The 20,307-nt window shown below is 42.4% G+C and overlaps 1 protein-coding gene across 1 annotated transcript; it reads right to left on the bottom strand.

Annotated features, from left to right (window-relative positions):
• Nucleotides 1-172: 172 nt before the first annotated feature.
• Nucleotides 173-20,000, bottom strand: LOC118785372 (voltage-dependent calcium channel gamma-1 subunit-like). The gene is made up of 4 exons (XM_036539992.1): nt 19,412-20,000; nt 8,818-8,892; nt 2,883-3,020; nt 173-2,106 (listed from the first exon to the last, which is right to left on the bottom strand). Exons 1-4 carry the CDS (start codon nt 19,650-19,652, stop codon nt 1,874-1,876), a joined length of 687 nt encoding a protein of 228 aa, XP_036395885.1. The 5' UTR covers nt 19,653-20,000; the 3' UTR covers nt 173-1,873.
• Nucleotides 20,001-20,307: the final 307 nt, after the last annotated feature.

The raw sequence follows: 20,307 nt of genomic DNA, 5'->3' as shown, positions 1-20,307 counted from the left end.
AGGAAACAGACCTAGAAATTACTCTGACCACGTGGACAGAATAGACATCGGTGTTGATGTCGTCAGTAAAATGAGTAATATTCATCATAGTCATCATCAAGAGCAGTAGCAACATAGGATAACAATAATACTTTTCCAGGTAACAAATAACCAAAACGCAAGACTCGCATGATTCGTCAATACATGAATTCAATGAATTTATTCTCATTAAAAATACATCTGATTGTGTGGTTAGGTCAAAACATGTACACATCCCAAAGAGTTCTTTTTGACAGAGTCTACCTATATTTTGTATTTCCACATGCCAAAATCCTAAAGGGTTCCAGAGAAACTGCTGATGCTGTTTGTGCCTTTTCTGTCCTTTCGTTTGTGAAGTGGACTGACTCTTATGCTGTCTGTAGTCCCCCCTCCATTCAAATAAATATCATCCAGGGAGAAAAGCATCAGAAGCGGTAGCTTGTTGGAGGAAACTGGCATGCTTATTGCTGCATCAAGAGAATCTGAGCAGACAGAACAATGCTGCTATTGAATAATACAAAAGCGATTCCTTCCCCCCCTGTACAAAACATACTACTTAATGGGCTTGTGCATCCATTTCTTTATCCTTGTGCATCTTCTGCAGAAGATTTCTCAGCAGTTTGGACCAATCGTGCATATTGTGTTCCTGCACACAAGAAGTGAAGTGAGGATATTTAGCCCCAGCCTGAAGTCTGAAACATTTACGAAGGGGACAAAACATGCAGCATGTATGAAGTGCTCTTGTTAGGAAAGATGAAAATATTGCTTCTGTTAAAAACGGTTTCCATTAAAGTGATTTTTTTCATCTCAAGTGTGGGAGAGCTGATTAAAACAGCCCCTAGATAAATGCCACCAATTGATAAAGAATGGCTTAAAAGAGTGGAATTGAAACTGAATTCCCTCATTTAAAAAGGAGAAAAAGGCTGGCTTCACCAACATAGGAATTGCTGATAAATGGGGAAAAAAGGAATTATGCTTGCTTGTCTTCTGTAAAAAGCAACTTAAAAACCCGTTGAATTTTCTTGCTTTTTATGAGCACCTGCAAATCTTGAACCCTGTCCAACATGGCTGCACAAGCGTTCAATGTTTCAGAAAGACTGGGCATTAACATTCAAAACAGTCTCCTCAAATACTAACGTAAAACAGGCCTCTGCTGTCCTGCTTATCCCAGCCTGAGATGGCTCAGTTTGATTATATGTCATTCCTTCTCTAGCATGCTGGTCATTAGAGGCTCTCAGATATTGTGAAATTATATAAAAATACCCCTTTAATAGCTTAAAAAGAAAGCAACAATATTCAGTTGTGTAATCTGCCAGTCATCAATTTGCCCAAACCGTACAAGAATAAGATTTTACTAGTGCCCAATGCTAATTAGGCCATGATATGAGCACCTGTAAATGGCATTCAATGGGCACTTAGATCTTGATATTAAATGTCCCATATTTTAAAAAATACCTGTGTCCTGTAATTTGATATGGTTCGGCTTTATTTAAGAAAATATTTCCATATCAAACTTCAAAATCTAAGACTCCTTTTGGAGGATTATTGCATATCTGAGAGTATGCCTACAATGAAAATTCCCCAAAGCACAAGAACCATTTCAATTACAAAGGGGACATATATGTACAGAAAAATCACACAAAACACAGAGTATGTAGAACCGAGTTAATTGCTTCAAACATAAGATACCAGTTCATGATTTCTCACCGAAAATACGTGTCTTAAATAGTTGAGCATCTCATTTTTTTGTCACTACCTACAAACAATGCTTTAATCCTTCGTGACCTGCTTGTGTAACTTATCGTGATCTTTGTAAAGACTGCAACACAGCGTCTGCTGTCGTACTTTCTCTCAGCTACTCTATGGGCTCCGGCTCGGCGTCCATACAGGTTTCCCAAGGGTTGCGTGGCATCTGAGGCATGGAAATGAGGAGGAGACCGATTCCGCTGAGGAAGAGGAGGACGAAGGCCGCACAGGCGCACGCGAAGGACCAGGAGTAGTAGTACTCGATCCAGATGGTCTCGTTGCTGTCAATCATCCTCTTCACAGACTGGCGCATCACCTCTACCGAGATGATGGTGCAAAGTCCTGAGGTGAAAGCAGAACGGGGGCTTTTAAACTGAGATAGCTAATAGCCCTGTTTCACTGTAATTTAGAACGCTTCCTCGTTCTCTTGTTTTATACCACTTCAGTCAGGATGTTTGCGGCTGTCTTAAGAAAAAAACTAATGTAGCATTCATGAATTTGTGCACAGCTGACTCAAATATCTGTGAGATATCGCTCAACAACATTGTTTCCAGGACTGTTTGAATTTTGGTACAAAGGACTTGTTTTCTTAAAGGATGTCTTTGGAGAGACCATTAATAAGCAAATCTATTAACGACAGAGTTAGTATTTTTGGCTTGTTTCTTGTGTGCACTTATTTACTCTGTGCTTTTCCATCAATACTGCTGCAACCCATAAACAAACTAGCCAGAATGCTGGTGATCATTCTCCTCAACATGAAGGTAAAAGTCCTCAGCAAATTCGACTCCTTCCTCCTTGTGGAGAAATTTACCCACCAACATTATAATAGTGTGGTCTTTCACCTTTGGTCTGTCCCTCCTGTTCAAGACAGCTTTTCTTATCCAATGTGATATTTCTTTAGCCATTAAAACATTTTAGCCTTTAGCTTTAGCCTAAAGTATATAATTAATCTAACACACATAGTATATTGTATACAACACACATTGTATATCACAATACTACTACTACTACTACTACTAATAATACTAATGCTACCACTACCACTACTATGACCACACCTTACCGACTTACCCTCTTACTACAAACAGGCATCTCTTCCCCCCAGTGCTCTGTCTTACCTGCAAAGGCATAGAACATGCCAGCTGGTTTCAGAAGGTAGTCCTTGCCCTTCCTGAAGGAGGCCAGGATGCACAGTGTGCCCAGAATGATGAAGACCAGGCAGAAGATGGAGATGGCTGCTGCTGAGATGTTGTACTCTGAGAATGACAGCAGAGGAAGTGAAGCACATGAACCGGCAGCGTGCAGCACCTCTGAACTCTGCCCGTAAACGGACGTTCCGTGCGTAAGCACGTCGTCATTACCAGGCAACACGCAGGATCTGCAGCTGCTTGTAAACATGTACGTTCCCGTAGAAATCACTTCGAAAGGTAAGATTTTTCATCATTTACCGTTAGCAAGTGATAGACGTTGAACACTGAAGCCTGCAATGAAACTTACTATAAAAAACTAACTTAGGAAAACAGAACATAATGTTGAAAATGGGGACACTTCCTAAACTTGGTTTCTTACAAAATGTTGGACACAAAGTGATGTGCAGGTGGATGTGGGCATACAGTCATTTTGAGTAACATCACATATTTAAGTCAAGTAGAACCATTAAATGATAATTAATGGATTTGGGAAATTGCGCACCCATAGGGTGAGAAAAGACAAATCAAAGGCAGTATATAAAAAAGCTTATTTGTGTTAAAGATTGCATGAACAGGTGTAGTCTGAACAGTGAAATCAACCATGTACCACAGAAGAATCCAGCATTTTTTAAAATTTAGCTTGGTGCAAAGGCAATGCTACCGTGTTAATCAGACGTTAATCTCAGACAGAGGAAGAATTGATGATTTCTAATTAAAACGTTGAGTATGCAGACAGCGTCCTACATTGATTCATTGAGTCATCTCGCTGCAGACGGAGAACACAGGAGCCCGCCAGTTCGATGCTGATGATTAAGAAGATAAAAGAGAGGATCGGCCAAAAAAGGGAATGCGGGAGACGTTCGGCTTTCGGAGGAATATCCTGTTACAAGGAGGCAGCGGCCTCAACTTTTTGCTTGTTTGTTCCACAAACATACTGATGAAGTCTCCCTGAATTAAAGATCGTGACAGATTCTCAGACTGTATGTCTGACTTCTCACGGTTGCTCTTTTTTTTCCCCCAAAACTGCTGTTTGAAAAAAAAAAAATGCTTTTCAGTTGGATGCCAAAACAAACATCAGCGCTCTTGTCTTGTCAACATCAAGTTGTTTATATGCACATTCTTTTTATCCATCCATTATGATCCATTGTCAGTTATATTAAGACTAGCCTCTCAGGGTGGATTTTTTCAAAGGACTAAAAACTGACAACTGTAACAGATAATTGGATAAGGCAGACAGACTTGGTGTGGGTCCTCATTTACATATTTGTTTTGGAGGATGAGATACTATTAAAGGCATCTATTTCATTATTTGCACATAAGTGAGAAGCATTGTACATAACTGAAAAGACAAGGTTTTTAATCGTGTGTGATTAATAATTTGTCTTGCTGTCATACCACGTCTCAAGACACAGGAAGTCTTGTTGACAGCCCGATTTACCCCAGATGAAGTCAGCGAGTCAGTTTATTTTGCCATAAACGCTCTTCTGTGTTCAGGCAGTCGTCATTCAACTTTGTTAAGTAGTTAGTTCCAGTCATGGTCAGAACTTAAGAACTTCCTTTTTTGGCAGATATGGCCAAGTTCACCCCACAGGGTTTTCTGGTTTTCATTCAACTCAGATAGTAAAATCATATATTCTGATTGTCTAAGGAGGTTATGTAGTCAACATACTGAACAGGTGCATTTACATGACTTCATGTGTGTTTACTGTGAGGAAAATGCAGCCATTGTTTGTGTGGGAAGCGGAATCACTCGTACCTCAAGAGTCAATCGTTCTTATTTAAAGGTACCTGGACACCACCTGAAGACATGATCTTGGACATCTCACTGTAGAGAACTGAGTGCTTAGGTTCACTTAATCAGTCTGCTTTTAACCGGTCTGCTTTCCGAAAGATAACAATGGCTTATTTATAAGCACCCATTTTTGCTAAACATGGTAGGTCCATGAAATAAGGTGTTAGACAAGTACAGTGAGCTCTGAATCAATGGCGCTTGGTCTCATGTTGTTTTTGTAGATAATTCACTGCCCTGACTCTAACAAAATGTCAGGAGATAGAAATCCTAATGAGCAGTTTATTGAGGGGATGAGGTGCGATGTGCTGCCCTATCTAATGCTGTGAAACTAGTTCATTTTTACATTAATGTACCATGGATCCTTTTATAACCCCTAGGGCCCAGCATTATGCACAACAAAAAATCTGATTTGTGAACACATGATTCAAGTATTCTTTGTTTCTGGGTACCGTGTGGTCATATTTTTTGGTCAAAAAAGCATAGCCAATGTTAGGATGGCGGGCATGACAATGAGAGGAGACGGTGTATGAGCTGTAACCATCGATCTTTGGTAAACAGCAAGGGTGGTGTTTAAGAAAACAGCTTGTTGGAGAAATCAGGAGTCAAATGAAAAATGACAAACCAACAGCATGCTTTACAGCACTTGCCCCTGAGCAATCATGGCCCAGCGTTTTGCCAGCTCCTTGCGTTCTAATCTACAGCTGGCTCTGCATTTTGCATTAGCAGAGCAAGGTGGAAGAAAAAAAAAAATCTTTGATAACAGAGCAACGGATTGCTTTTTAAAGCCGTTTTGACAGACAGCAAGGCAAGGAGTGAGTGCCAGTGTCAGGGACCGGATAGGGCTGGACAGGACTGCATGTTCTCAGGAACTTTGATCAATTGTCTGTTCAACAGAACGCAGGCCACCACCGCTCTTGTCGGGGACACACGGGGTTGAATGAAATCACCCCTCAAGCCTGAGCATTGCCCTTACGGGGAGTAGAGGACATATCTTGCTATATTTATCACTCACTATTTGATGCCATTTTGCTCTGTGCGGGTGCCCATGCAATGACTGATTCATACCAGATGTATTTATAATGTACACAGGGTTAAATGCGTGCATTTTTAACCATGTAGGTGCTATATGCATTCGTGGGCATTATGTGTTGATCTCTCTTGTTTACAGTGCATCTGCTTTTAATCTAAACCTGACCAGCATGACAAAATTACACGCAAAGGCTAGCAAAAACCAGACCAATCAAAGCGACGCTTGAATCAAACAGCCCTCTCTATCCTCAGCAATCATTTTATTTCTGAACCTGTTGAGCTTTTATAATTTTATCCTAAGAGATCTGTCCAAAGCTTCATTATGCAACCTTCAGCTTCTTTGAAATTCAGCTGCTCACCTTAGTCAGATTTAAGGGTTAGTCTACACATACCCCATTTTACACCAGTTACCCTGGCTCCCATATAAAACCGTTGATGGCAGTGTTCAGTCTAACTTCCTCATCCTAAATATACCCGATCTACTACCTTCAGATGATTGGTCACTGGCCTGTTCACTACCCCTTGTACCCACCTGAAGGCTGTTGGTAATCAATCTTCCACCACTGGGCTTCCTATAGAACTATGTCTAGGACAATCAGAGACTGAGACTCTATATTTTTAAATTCCAGCTAAATACTGTATCTACCTTTTTCAGGCTGACATTTGACCCCTGCTTGTATATTGCCTTGTGGCACTACAGGCTAAAGGCAATATATAAATCTATTTTGAACTGAGTGCAGCAGATTTCAAAGCATATCTATTCTATCAAAACCCTTTTTAATTGTAGTTTCACTGCAACAGTTTACATTAATACCCCTGAGCCACGCTGGTACCCAATGGGTCAATACGGTTCCATTCCTTGTAAAAAATGATATATGAGCTGCAGTATATAAAATTACCCAACTCATTAGTTAAACAGTAACCTAATTATTTCTATACAGTTCTGTTGTACATGGCACTTGGTTGGAGTTCTCACTGATGTTCTCACTCTCTGCTACTGGGGGTGCTACTGGTGGTGATGGTGTTAGGATCTACTGGTGCAGCATTTTAACTGTCTGCATGGTATTGGCTTAAATTATGTTTTTAACACGGATATAATTGTATTTTATGAAAGTCAGCCAATTTTCACCATTGGAAAATGGTGTCAATTCATCAGAGGCACAGCTAAATGGTTACCTTTACTTATGTTTAAAGGTACTTCCATCAGCTTTAGGATTGACAAGGTAGCTTGATAGCTATGGATTTTTATGTCTGTAATATTTTGTAGTTATGGATGATGGGAGCTGAATTTTATAATTAGAAGTGAGTAGCCCCTGGACTGGTTTAGGAATGTTTTTTTGTGAGTTTTTGAGCTTAAGGTGCTGAGGACTGTTGCATTAAAGTGCTTTGGTGGGTTTTGAGCTGATGTAAAAATAATTGAGACCAAATTATGGAATAAATATTGAATTTAAATAGTTTAGGAGCACAAAAATGTTTCAGTTGTACTATGGAGAACTGCTTTTCAGATAATTCTAGACTAACTGTAGGTGTAAATGTAAACCAGTTTCCAGTAGTTTCTAAGTGTTAGAATGTCAAGTGCTTTACAAAATGGAACAGAAAAATAGTAGCTTGATATGTTCCTAATGGTTGCAGCCTAAAATTTTCCCATCATCTTATGGTTTATTACTGTGCATTTTATTAACAATGAAAATAAATAAAAGCCACTCACCAAGGAAGTGGATTAGGAGAGCCAATGAGAATGTGCTGATGCAGAATTTGAGTGAGGCCATGGTTACTTTAGGGTTCTCTGCGAGCGTGAGGGCGCCTTTAAACGTGGGCTATGACTTACACCCGTGTGATCGGGTCTGACAGTGCCTCACATGTGGAGCACGCCATCATAGCGTCATGGCAGCAGGCGGTGTGACACTCTAAGAAAAACACGCTAAGGCTGTGCTTAACATGTTCGGAGTGCCGAGCGGGCACTGGAGGCGCCCGCTGAATTACGGAGGGACTGAGGTGGCAGAAGCGGCAGCGGCAGCAGCAGAAGCTGAGGGCGAGTCCTGTCGCTGGGAATTCCTCTGCCTCTAGCAGCTGGAGCACAAGGTTTGCCCAGCTCAGAATGCATATCTTTCCGATGTATCTGGCTGTCTGTACGCTGGGCCTAATCTTTAATCGGGGGGGCTCAAGTTCCCGCAGCTGTCGGTGCGCATCTGAGGCTGAAGGAAACAGAGGCTGGCTGCATGCTTTGGCCCGTGGCTCCGACACAGAGAATGGCCAGGGTCTCCCTCTGAGCCTCCCTGTTCTCCACGGAGCAGGTGCTGTAATGAAACCCTCTCTGCCAGGCTTATCTACCCATCATGGCCCCGCTGACTCCCCACTGGTAACACCCACCCTTCGCTTACTGGGAAAGGAATTCACAGATCAGCGCATAGAAATGGCCATTGGCTAGAGCACCGGACTCTGGTTTTGCATCAAAACCCCACTGGTTTCTCACAACAGCTGTTCCCTTCTCCCTGACTTGTGTAGTCATCCGTGATTCTCTCTTTTTGATATGTTGTGTATATGCTGTGGGTTGGTAAAATATTTTGAGATTACCAATGTGGCATTATGTTTATCTATATTTCTACTCTATTGTGATAATATTTATTGGTCAAAATTGGTATAAAGTAAGAGATCATTTTTATAGTGCTGTAGAATAAGAAAACAACCATCTTGGAAAAATGACCATTTTCCTCTTCCTGAAATTACATGTATGTTAATGTTAATCCTATCTTAATATGAATATGAGCACAACTCTGTATGTTTGTATCTCTCCTGTTTCAGGTATGTCCCACAGAATCCTGAATGATCTTACTCCCAGCGTCCCATGAAAGACATCTACCAAAAACACCAGACGTCAGATTTATATGCTGATGTAGATGTATCAGGGCTGAGATTAGAGTAGGCTTGAGATAACGTGAGGTTTATTTCATGTCCTGCAAATCCTGATGGAGCTTCTTTCAGATGGATCCTGGAGTGGGTCCGTTTGAAATGTGAAATATGCGGAGGGGGAAAAGCGCCTACCTTTTTGAGTTAACACTTCAAAAACTTCTGCATCTTGTCCTGGAGTGAAGTGTTTGAAGTAGGAGCAGTTGTGGTCTGCAGGAGAGAGAGGTGAAGAGGGATTATAACGGAGGGTTCAGATTGCAGGCATTTCCATGGTTCCCCTGTTTACCAATGAAATTCACAAAATTTTTCTCCAAGGACTATACTGTATATGTATGTACGCATGACACTGAATACACACAGCTCACCTGCAGTGCAGACAAAGACAGGTTTATTTTTAACAAGCGTAATAAAATCCTGCATTGCAACTGACTCATGTTTATTGTAAACTGGGCAGCAGCATGGTGTAGTGGTAAGGCACAGTGCTTGTAACATAAAGGTTGCTGGTTTGATTCCCTGCTGGGGTACTGCTGTTGTACCCTTGGCCAAGGTACTTAACCCACAATAGTTTCAGTAAATATCAAACCATATAAATGGCTAAAATTGCAAGCTATGTAAGTCACTCAGGAAAAGATCATCTGCTAAATGTCAGCGATGGAAAATAAACTGCAACATGAATATCAAAAGAGCTTTTAAGCCACAAACATTTAAGAGAAAGGGCCTCTCGATCTACGGCGGGCAGGTAGGCATTGTTATCACAGTCGAGGCATTGCACCGGTGGTCTTCGCCTGCAGCTCTGCTCCTTGCTCCTCCGGGGGTTGTGTGAACGGGGGGAATTCACAGGGGCTTTGTCCCGTTTGTGGCACCTGTTCCGGTCCGCGCCTTACAGATGAAAGGCAGCAGAGCAGCGCATGCGAGCGCTCCTCTGTGTGCTCTACGCTACGCTAATCAAGCACCCCCTCCCTAAGGCGGAGCCGCCTAGGAATCCATCACCTCAGTTGAATGCAGGAAAAGGGCCTGATAAACAGGCAAATCCTAGCGTGCGTTACTCGTTATCCTGATGCCGTCTTCGATTCCTTACGCTACCACGCAGTGGAGATGCTCGTTTCTGTGCATATGGAGAGGGGGCACAGAGGGCATATTTAGAAAGGATGATACATGGAAAAAGGATTATACACATGATACATGTGTATGATACATTTGACATTGATGTGGCTCCCCTGTAAAGGGGCACATACCTTGGAGAAATAATTATACCTTAATATGAGTAGTCAATGAAAAAACCGCCTCCATATTTCTTAATGTGTCTCAATTATGTCATCGAATTACAGCACAAATAAATAAATAAAACACCATTTCTTTCCAGACAACTATGTACTAATCAGAGTGAGGCTTTATCTGGGTGAATTCTGTGTGTTGAACTGAATGAAAGATGGCAAACACAATAAACTCTGCTATGATTTGGGCTGATATGTATTCTGAGATTCTGTTTGAAGAGTTGACAGTAGAAACAGATCAGTCTTGAATGCAGTCTAATTCCTTTATTTTCAAAGAGCAATAGTTGTATGTTTTAGACTCCCTGGAGCTCCTGATAGCAGCAGTTAATGAGCAGAAAACTATGTGAGAGAACTATGTTAGGGTATAATATTCCATGGTGTATATCTAATACATCAACATTCTGCAACATGATCATCGAAAGTGAACGAGTCTGGGAAGGAATCCATCTCCATTAACACTCTGGAAGGAAGAAAACAACTGTAAGCTATATTACAATTGACGTAACGCCACGCACTCATATAGTGACACAGCATGTTAATGAATATAAAAGCATTCAGATGAAAGCATTATCCTTTTTTTCCCCTTACTGCAGAAAAGAGTGATGCAAATTGCTTCGTAAGTGCTTCACGGATATTACCCAAGACCCTTTATTAATATCCTGTCGTATTTGCCTGGCAATATCTCTGTTGGACTTTCTCCCGAACAGTATGTGCGTGACAGTCAGAGTAAGTAATATAACAACTCCTGCTCTGCACGTAAGGGGCGATGTACATGCTTATAAAAGTGCTAAACCTTGGGGATCAGTTCAGTATTTGACCTTGTTGCTAAGCACGGCACAGAATCCGATCTCCACGGTTCAAAAGGGCTCTGCATATACGCTACACTTTGATGTCAAACCAGATGTTAAAACAACCATTAAAGGAGGACCCACAAATCCATAGTACATATGTAAAAAGCATACGCAAGAATCCACAGAATCCACTTCCTCATATCGCGCGAGCTCCGCTTCAAAGGCTCTGGGCTAGGTGATGAGTGAAGTATCTCCTACATTCCGCTAATCCTCTGTCATTCAGCAGGGGGAAAAACAGCATTATGCAGACAATGCATGTTGTCGCGTTATGCCACGTCTCCAGCCCTCTACAGAACCACCTGCTGATGTCTGTTAATTTCAGATCTCCAAGGAAAGCCGCAGAGGGAAGCAATGCAATTGGTGCAATTGGTGGCACAACGCACAATATGCAATACAGGAAGTTTCAAATCAGGGCATTACATGATTTGGCTCACACTCCTCCGCCATTGTGTTTCTGCATTGCGTGGAGATTGTCTCCGGCATTTGCTGCAGCTCATTATCACAGTTTCCCATAATTCTGCCGTTTATCGGGTTTCATTTCAGTGAAAGACACCAGTCAAAAGGCCCACTCTGAGGGAGGTGCTTGGGGACAAGCTCCTCAAAGATCTGAACAAAGAGCTGTGGCTTTTTACAGTCTATGGACAACACAGACAGAGGAGCTATTTGTGACTGTGACTCAGGCCAGAGAATCGCCATCAGAAAGAGAAAAAGAAGACGTTACCTAGCAACAGGCTTGTCTGTGCTTTATCAGTTAAGGCATGAGTAAAAGGGAGGAGGGGTCTGACATGCTGGTGCCGCCAGACCTGAATTTACTCTCTCTCTCTCTCTCTCTCTCTCTTTTTTTTTTTTTTTAACAATCCCTGTGAGGGCACACTGGTGTCAGAGCTATTGTGCATGCCCTTCTGCCAGCAACCCAAAAACATTTTTTTTATTGCTGCTGATGGTGGTTATACCCTTTGTCTCTCAGCAAAAGCCAGAAGCAAAACAGATTGCCTGGGACCTGAATGAGGGTATGTGTTGATGGCACGTTGTCGTTTCTGTATCAGTCTGTTGTGTAAAAACCTGTAATCTCTCAGAGTTTCCCCACTGTTTGTGAGCTACAGTTATAATGATGTCAATCTTTCCAGAACAACATTTTGAGTTTCCAACTTCACCAAAGGGTCTTGCAAGTAGTGTGTGTGTGTGTGTATGTGTGTGTGTGTGTATGAGTGAGCATTTTGCGACCAGGCAGGGTAGACAGGTGAAGAGGAAGGTAGATTTGATTGAAGGTAACTTTTCTGAAAAAAAAGGGCCTTCGGTTATTCGCACTACATTTACAATGAAATAAAGTCAGCATTCTTCGTTTTCTTACAGTCAAAACAAATAGAATCAGTTCTGAATATTGACTCCTGCCGTTTGCATTCTCACCATGAGCTGCTGTGTAAATCATGACAGACTGTGAGATCTTCACAGTGAAGACTGTGTGACATGCAGAGATCCCTCAACAAAGGAACATGGCCTGTGTCATGTGATCTGAGGGGAAAGGAGGGGACAGGGTGTTGTGTGTCTCAACTGCCCCGGTTGCAGGCAGGCCTTTTGGGCCATATCATTGACCTTGCAGATTCAGTGGAGGGGACACTTAGCCTTGGGATTTTGTCAATTATGCGGCTGCAGTGCCTGCGTCATTGATTTATTACTGCCTAATTATCCCCTCCCCCCTCCACAAACACACCTAATCCCTACTCTTTTATTAAGTGTGTGTGAAGATGCTGCCCATCAAAATCGCCGCCTGAGCCCCACGTAGTGATGGACACACTTATGAGATGGCAGGATGGCACATCAGAGCAGTCACAGATGTGCAAGGACCCCTGTCCAGTTACTGGTGATAGCCCTATAAATGTAAAGTCTCCCATATGGAATAACAACACGGTTCCTCACAAATCAAACCTTTTATTTGGTGTCCATTTTATTTCATCAGTGTGTTAATTCTGTTGGGACAGCTTATAAACACATTAACACTTGTTATTTAGATAAATCTGTACCCTGGTATATTTATAACAATAGGTGACAGATAGCAGGCAGTCCAAAAATAGAAATAAGGAAACTGATAGGTTGAAATGTAGGAATGACTATTTGAAAGATGTAATTCTGTTAACATTTGTTGTGTTGAATTCACATCAGATTCTAAATATATAAAAAATGTTTTTTGAAAGATCACTCACTTTCTCTCCTTAGTGGTAAAGAAACCACTAAAATCTTCTGTTGTATCTCTATTACCTTTCAATTACCTGCTTATTAATAGAAATATAATGATTAGTAAATGACAATGCTTTAACCACCTGTTTCCTAATAGAATAAATAGACCCTTAAAATAAGGCCTGACCTTTGTTCTTGATGAATTCAGATGAATTCAGAATAACAACAGGAAAAAAATGAGCCTTGCCATATGCTTTTGGCAGTGTAATATTTCTTACTTGCCATTATCTCAAACCATTTCAAAGAGGATAGCTAATCATGATCTTCATGGTCCCAAAGTTTGATTAATTTGACGTGTTGAGAGATGGTTGTAAGCAGGCTGTGTAGCGGTTTGGCTGTGTGGTGTTGATTCATACCTGAATATGGCCACTCCCACTTGCTGTTGATGATTTAGAAGCAGGCGAGTGGGAAGTGTTGAGAGAGTGCACTTGATTACAAAGTGGAGAGAGGTGGCTGTGACACATAGCCATTTGTTTGTTTTACCTGGATAATCCTTCATTTTTGTTATACAACTTGTGTGCCTGTTATGTCTGCTTTTGCAGGACATTTTTATATAATAAATGCAGTGCTTTTTTAATATACTCTCAGAATTCCTATTTTTTGTGCTTTTTTTATACCAATTTCACCAAAAAGCCACAGAAAGTAGAATATCCTATGATTATGTATGAACATTCATTACAGCAGATGAAATAATTCTCAAAATTCTGTGTTCCAAATTAGACCATATCAACTAAACTAAAGAGATGCCATCCTGTTATTTCTGGCTTATATTTGATATATATCAAATATATATCATAACCTAAGAGATACATTGCAAGTGTGGTGGCGATAGTCCATCTGACACTGGCATAATTTCTACATGTCCACAACCATGACAAATCCCTTTTGCTAAAGGGCCTGGCTCTCTCATGTGAAAGGTTTAGTCACACTTACTTGTTGGAATGGGTCACTGTGAGTGAATCATCATCATTACAGAATAATCCCCATAAACAGTCTCCATATTGTACCCTTGAAATAGCCTGTTTGCTAAGTGGTGGGATTACTGCTCTACAGGGCTGCCAGCCTTGGTCCCCCTCCAACAGGAAAGACAGGAAATTCCCCTGCCACGCCCTTCGGGACCCACCCGTCCCGCGGGGAGGATCAAGCACATGAGCGGGGCTGGAGCAGGGAAATGCACTCCACTTTTGAAATTCTAGGTTAATGATCAAAGATCAGATGGTACAGCAGCCAATCTGCTCAGGGCTCTGATAAATTGACCATTTCGGTCACACACACCAGGGTGTGTGTGTGTGTGTGTGTGTGTGTGTGTGTGCGTGCGTGTGTGCGTGCGCACACGTGTTTACTTTCAAGAGGGGGTGATGTGGACAGTGGAATGAACTGAAATCCAATTCTTCACTGCACTGTGATCAATAAGCCAGGTGTGCCCTGAGAAATGCCCAATTCTCTGCTGCTAATTATTATAATCTTTGCTGAAGATGGGTAAATGTCTTTGAATTACTGTTTATCTGCTTTATCTAAGATCATGTGTGAGGATATCTTTTTATACAGTGGAAATGACCCATCCCACCTCCATCCCCTGTGGCAACACCCAGAACTGGGAATGGAGCCAGAGGCGCGTCAGTTAATACACAAGTGTGCACAAGGTGGGAAAAGGAAGTGTTTAATGGAAACGTGTTAGCTGGTGGTAAAGTCTGTGAAAATGATGAAATAATAATAATAAAAAAACTCCCTTTCAGTAGAAACTATATTCAATACAATCCACACGTCCTCACATTCATAACGGTGGTGTGAAAATGCCTGCACCTGAGAGCTGCTGGGCGGGGGTCGCCTTTGGGGGGGGGGAGGGGGGGGAAGATCTGACAGTGCTGTGAGAGACGGAGGAGTTCTCCTGGGATTATCGCCTACGTCCATGTGTCCGCGTGCCTGGGTGCCCTGTGAGCGCAGGGGCTCTGAATCCCCCCACAAGGCCTGTAATGATTTCTCCGGTGGACAGGCTGTGGCCTGGGGGGGGGGGGGGGGGGTAATCTCACCAGGCTGCCTGCAGGGCTGTGTGGGTTTATGGCTATGCGTGGTGCTCTCAGCTGACTCTGTCAGTCACGGCCGTCCGGATCTCATGTGCACACTTGACTCCCTCTCTGCTTCTTCCCAGGACAGCTGGCTATTTACACAACCTAAATTTATCTGCCTTCGGCTACCTTCGGTGGTGAACACAGTTTTTTTTTAAATCCCATACGGCACATATTTTGGCAGGAGCCGTTTCTTCAGCACATTACACTGTTTTAAAATGATTGTCTGTCTGTGGGGGTTTTTTCACAGTTCTGATTAATCACTTCAAAGTCTATGTCACTGGATTTTAACAAGACTCAAGCTGTTATACCTCACAGGTGGAAAAAAGTAACATCGAAAGTGTATTATTATTTCAGCTTCTCCTGGATGAAAACCGAGAGGAACATCACATGCACAGTAAAGCTTACTGTCCATCTCTGACAAAGAGACAGTAATTGAAATTAGAAAGCATTCAATGTGACAATCAACACCTTGACGCGCTCAGACAAAGATTGGATTTGTTTGTCCTTATTTAGAAATGCAAAGCTAATTAAAATGATTTGCTCACAGTGGGTAACGTGTCTGGCTCTGAAATTCAAATTATGCTCCAATTTTATCAGAGGCAACACTTAGATTTATTCTAAGAGTGCAGAAATGCTGCACCCCCCTGAACACCCCCCCACCCACTCCTCACCACACCCTGGTTGTGTTTCAGCCTCCCCCTCCCCCCCACAGCACTACACAAACATCATGTGACATTGCTAATGCTTCAAATGGATTGCCATTACCTCCGGGGAGAGACGCCTCTCTGCTCCTTGCTCGATAACAGCTGTTTACCCTGTCCGACAAATGTGCGCTCACATCTGGACCGTGTGCGGCCAGCGCAAGGGAGCACACAGCTAACGGACCACTGCCTGCTCTGCCATCTATTGTCTTAGGATTTCAGAATTTCTCAAAGCAGGTGACCTGCTCACTCCAATCTTGAATTCAGGCTGCTAATACTCACATATTCCCTGCTCAGATTCTCCCTTCTAGAGCAGCCAGTCCTGGAGAATCCACGGCCTTAAGCTTCCTGTGTTTATCCATGTGGCCTTCATTTTGTTCAGCCGTTCTGGAACAAATGGCCATTTAGTCAATGGCCTTGAATCTTTATTTTTACTTGACAGGAGCCTTTCTGCACAGACCTAACGGCTGCGATGTCAGAGGTCGCCTGCTGTGGCTTCATTCCCGTCTGAGGTGACGGAATTCCTTCAGAGCGTGCCCCCCTCCCAGTGCATCTACCAATGCAAAAAAATTTTCCCTGCCTTCGCTATTTATTTGGGCGTATTGCTTTGCTGCGGAGTAAACAGCGGGTACTAAACGTGGGCCTACCATAAAATGTGCTCTTTTCTAAAGACAGCTCTGACGCCGTGACAGACTGAGGCATGCAACAGAGGAGCACTGGGACGGTTATTTGCATCCTGGCCTCCCTCCAATTCATATCCCCTCACACGCAAGGTGCTGCACAGTCCAGAACAGAGTTGTCCTCTTTTCCCGTTATGTCAGGGGCTAGGTGCTGATAAACAGAGGTTTGCATTTGCATTTTTGCGTATTTGCATGTATGCTTGTATATAGGTATGTATATGCAGTGCTGGGGAAGCTACTTTGAAAGCATAGCTTTGCAAGCTGCCAATTACTTCACACTGGAAGCAGTTGAACTACAGCAAAGCTACCCTAAGGAGAAATCTAGTTTGGTTAACTAAAGCTGCTTAGAAAAAGTAGTTCAATCTACTTTGTGAAAAAAATGATCAAATTGACAATGTACGTGTGATATGAAATTATAACAAAATATAATACAAAAAAGTCACATGCCAGCAAAAAATGCCACTTAATTGAGTTTATTGCAAAAAGTGCCCACTTGTTCACAGGTCAGATTCACAGATAAACCAAAAAAAAATAGCCCACTGTTCATGGGAAAGTGCAAGGACTGTCAGCTTTTTATGACCCAAAATTGTTAGTTAACTACACAAAAAATGGCAAAAAACTATTTGAATCACTATGCAAATATGAATGGAGTTACCAGCAAGCTACTGCAAAATGTAAACTACTAGTTTAATTACATGTAGTTCATTACTCCTCAACACTGTGTGTTTGTGTTTATGTATGCATGTTACTTTGTGTGTGTGTGTGTGTTTGTTTGTGATGCTCTGTTATATTTATATTAACTGTAATTGTGTTCCTTCAGGGACTGATAATCCTATTTTATCAAAACAAAGGAGATTCAATGGCTAGACTCATCTCCTTTGGGCTAGTATGTAGACTTTTGATAAGCTCATAAAGAGCTGATTCAGGGGTTGAGACCATGTAGCACACACTGTGTGGTATTAATGTCTATTAAAAACACATTGTATATGTCTTTATGCTTTACATTATATTGCATTATTGTCATTCAGCAGATGCTCTTATCCAGAGCAACTTACATAGGTTACTATTTTATTCATCTATAATGGCAGCTTTTATCCTGTAAATGGCAGATTTATAAATTACATTATCGTCATTTAGCAGACACTCTGATCCAGAGCAACTTACAGTTTCACCCACTGTCTTCATACTTACACATGACAAGTTAAGATTACACTTTGGTGTAAAAATTTGGTATGAGGTATTCGAGGACAGGAATGGGCTCCAACAACAAACCCACCCTCAGCACTTTTAAAAATAAACGAACAAATGGCATCTGCTCTCCTTGCAGTGTATGGTTATTTAAAAAATGGTATCGGTTGTTCAGCAACTGGTGATGAATGTGGTGGTTCCCCTGTTTCTTTTCAGCTGTGGGGGCCTGCAATTCCTTTGAATTCCTCACATACCAACCGTAGTTCTCAAACAAACCCCAATCAGGCACTCCCCAGTGGAGCCCATCACCTTACCCTGAGCGACTACCAGACAGTGTCAGAATTCCCAACAATCCAGGCCTGTGGAGGCCTGGCTTTCAATTGGAGGAGGTCCTATTTTGATTGACGTGAACGGAAATGACCTCTTCCCCTGATTAGCCACACTGATCCCTGCTTGATGTGATTGAGGAGAAGAGAAGCACTACTGCAAGGGGGAGGAAGGGGTGAGCTGCTGGTTTCTCTAGGGCAACAGTTGGAAGATTCCTTCTTACCAGCACCAGTGCCAGTGGCCAGTGTGAATGGCGAAGGCACAAATCATTCATCAGCAGGTGTATCTGGGTTTTCCGGAATCCATTACACGCCTCAGATCCACAAGTGACTGATAAATCTGTTCAATGCAACACTGGCCCTTCACCATAGTCCACAAATTCCTGACTCTTGAATAACTTTCTGCTACAATGGCCCTTTTTACTGTTAACTTTTTATGTGGAAGAAACCCATAACATGCACACTGAATGCTTTGCTGACATGATAGATAATTTTCCAAGCAAGAACACTTTCTATTCAGTGACCTTCCCCCCATGGTGTATATTTGGAACACTCTGAATGTATGTTTGTGTGAGGTTACCAGACACACCTGTTGAATCAATGCATATGATATCAGATGTGCTTATTGCAACCCGTTGTATTGCTGAAATATTGGTTCTCACAAATGCAAGCATAAGATCTGGCCAGTTCTGTTTTCATACTGGTGGCTGTCATCTGCAGTCACTATACAGTTTATTATTAAGGAATTGGAGTAGGGTTCAACCCTGATCAAGCTGGACATCAGGGAATATTATGGATTTAATAGGACGTAGTTGCTACAAATGTTTTGGTGGGGCTGACAAATGCCTAAGCTTGAAACACAGACCTCATTTTAATTAGTTTCCCAAAGACCAAACTCCTTCTTAAATGTTTGGTGCTCTCTGGGGGTATATACAGTGTGTGTTCTGACGTACACATAGCTACATCTTAGCTGCCCCGACCAACATGCGACAGCAGTGTTCACCTCAGTTATTAAATGTGCTGTTTCTGTCTATGAAATGTTGACTTGCTTTGACTATCACTTGCTTTCCAGAAAACGACTTCTGTCATTGGAGCCCCCCAGGTCAACAGAAAGAGGAGAGGAGAGGTCTACAACACAAAGGTGTTGTGTGGATCCAGTGTACACAGGTGTTCCTCTCTGGCACTGCAGCTGTACCCCAAATGCTACCCTGCTACCTTCCTGCTCCCCCAAAGGACTCTCACCACCAACACTTACGCTTTCTGCACCAAATGATCCAGCATGACATGCAGACCTCTTTCAACGGACTGAACTGATACTTAGCAGCAAGGATCATTCACAGCTTCAGATCAGCTAGTGTGGAAGAGGTGTGGCAGGAAGGGGTGAGGAAATGAGAAGTGCACTCACCTCCACCCAGGCTGATGGGGCCACAGCCCTTGCCCTTGTAGTCTTCATCCACAATGAAGATGGTCTTCTTACAGAGCCTCCAGAGCCCAAAATGGGCCGCCTCACAGGTGGTGTTCAGCTTCTCCACCCGGGGGCTCAGAACTGCCCAGTAATCCGTCACCACTGCAGTGAAAATGCATGCGATGCCCACCAGGATAATGAAGAAGGTGATCTTAACCTTTGTCCTCTTGTCCTCCAGCATGATGGCCTGTTTGTTCGATCACTTGCTTGATTGGTTTTGCTTCTGTCTTTTTTTTTTTTTTTTTTTTTGCTTCTTCCTCCAGAAACAAGGCCCCCCCTGTGGCACTTGGCTTTTGGGGACTGTGGGGTTCTGGGTTCTCTGCTCAACAGCAACAACAACAACAATTTACAGCTCCCTGCTGTTTCTCTACTCCTTCTTGCTCTCCACAAATTTCTGCTGCTTGTTTGAAAAAAGGGGCCAGAGAACAGTGCCCTAGTTTTTTTACACACTCCCTCTCCCCGTGTTGCGTTGAGCGAGGAGGGCTGTGGCTCAGACCACAGCTGTTGAGGTATATCAGGAAAGTTGATGACCACCACAGACCGCCTGGGCTGGGTGTGGGGTTCTGCTGCTATTAATGTGTGCTGTGAGTCAAGATGTCAGGCCGCTCTGATTATCAGGTTACATCTGTGTGAGTGGGTGGGTGGGTGTCGGTTTGAAAGATAATGCTTCAGAGAATTCCCCAAAATCTTTTCTGAGGTTTTTTTTTTCTGCATCCTTTCATATGTTCCCCCTAATTCAAAAAGTACCCTGCGTGCAATATTTTTTTTTTATTATGAGTATGTGTGTTGCCTAATTGGTTTATTCTTCATGATCAACTGTCACTCACCTCAAGGTA

The sequence above is a fragment of the Megalops cyprinoides genome, chromosome 1 (genome assembly GCF_013368585.1).
Source record: "Megalops cyprinoides isolate fMegCyp1 chromosome 1, fMegCyp1.pri, whole genome shotgun sequence".
NCBI classification, from domain to species: domain Eukaryota; kingdom Metazoa; phylum Chordata; class Actinopteri; order Elopiformes; family Megalopidae; genus Megalops; species Megalops cyprinoides.
The sequence above is the reverse complement of the archived record's forward strand: the minus strand, read 5'-3'. Positions and strand labels throughout refer to the sequence as shown.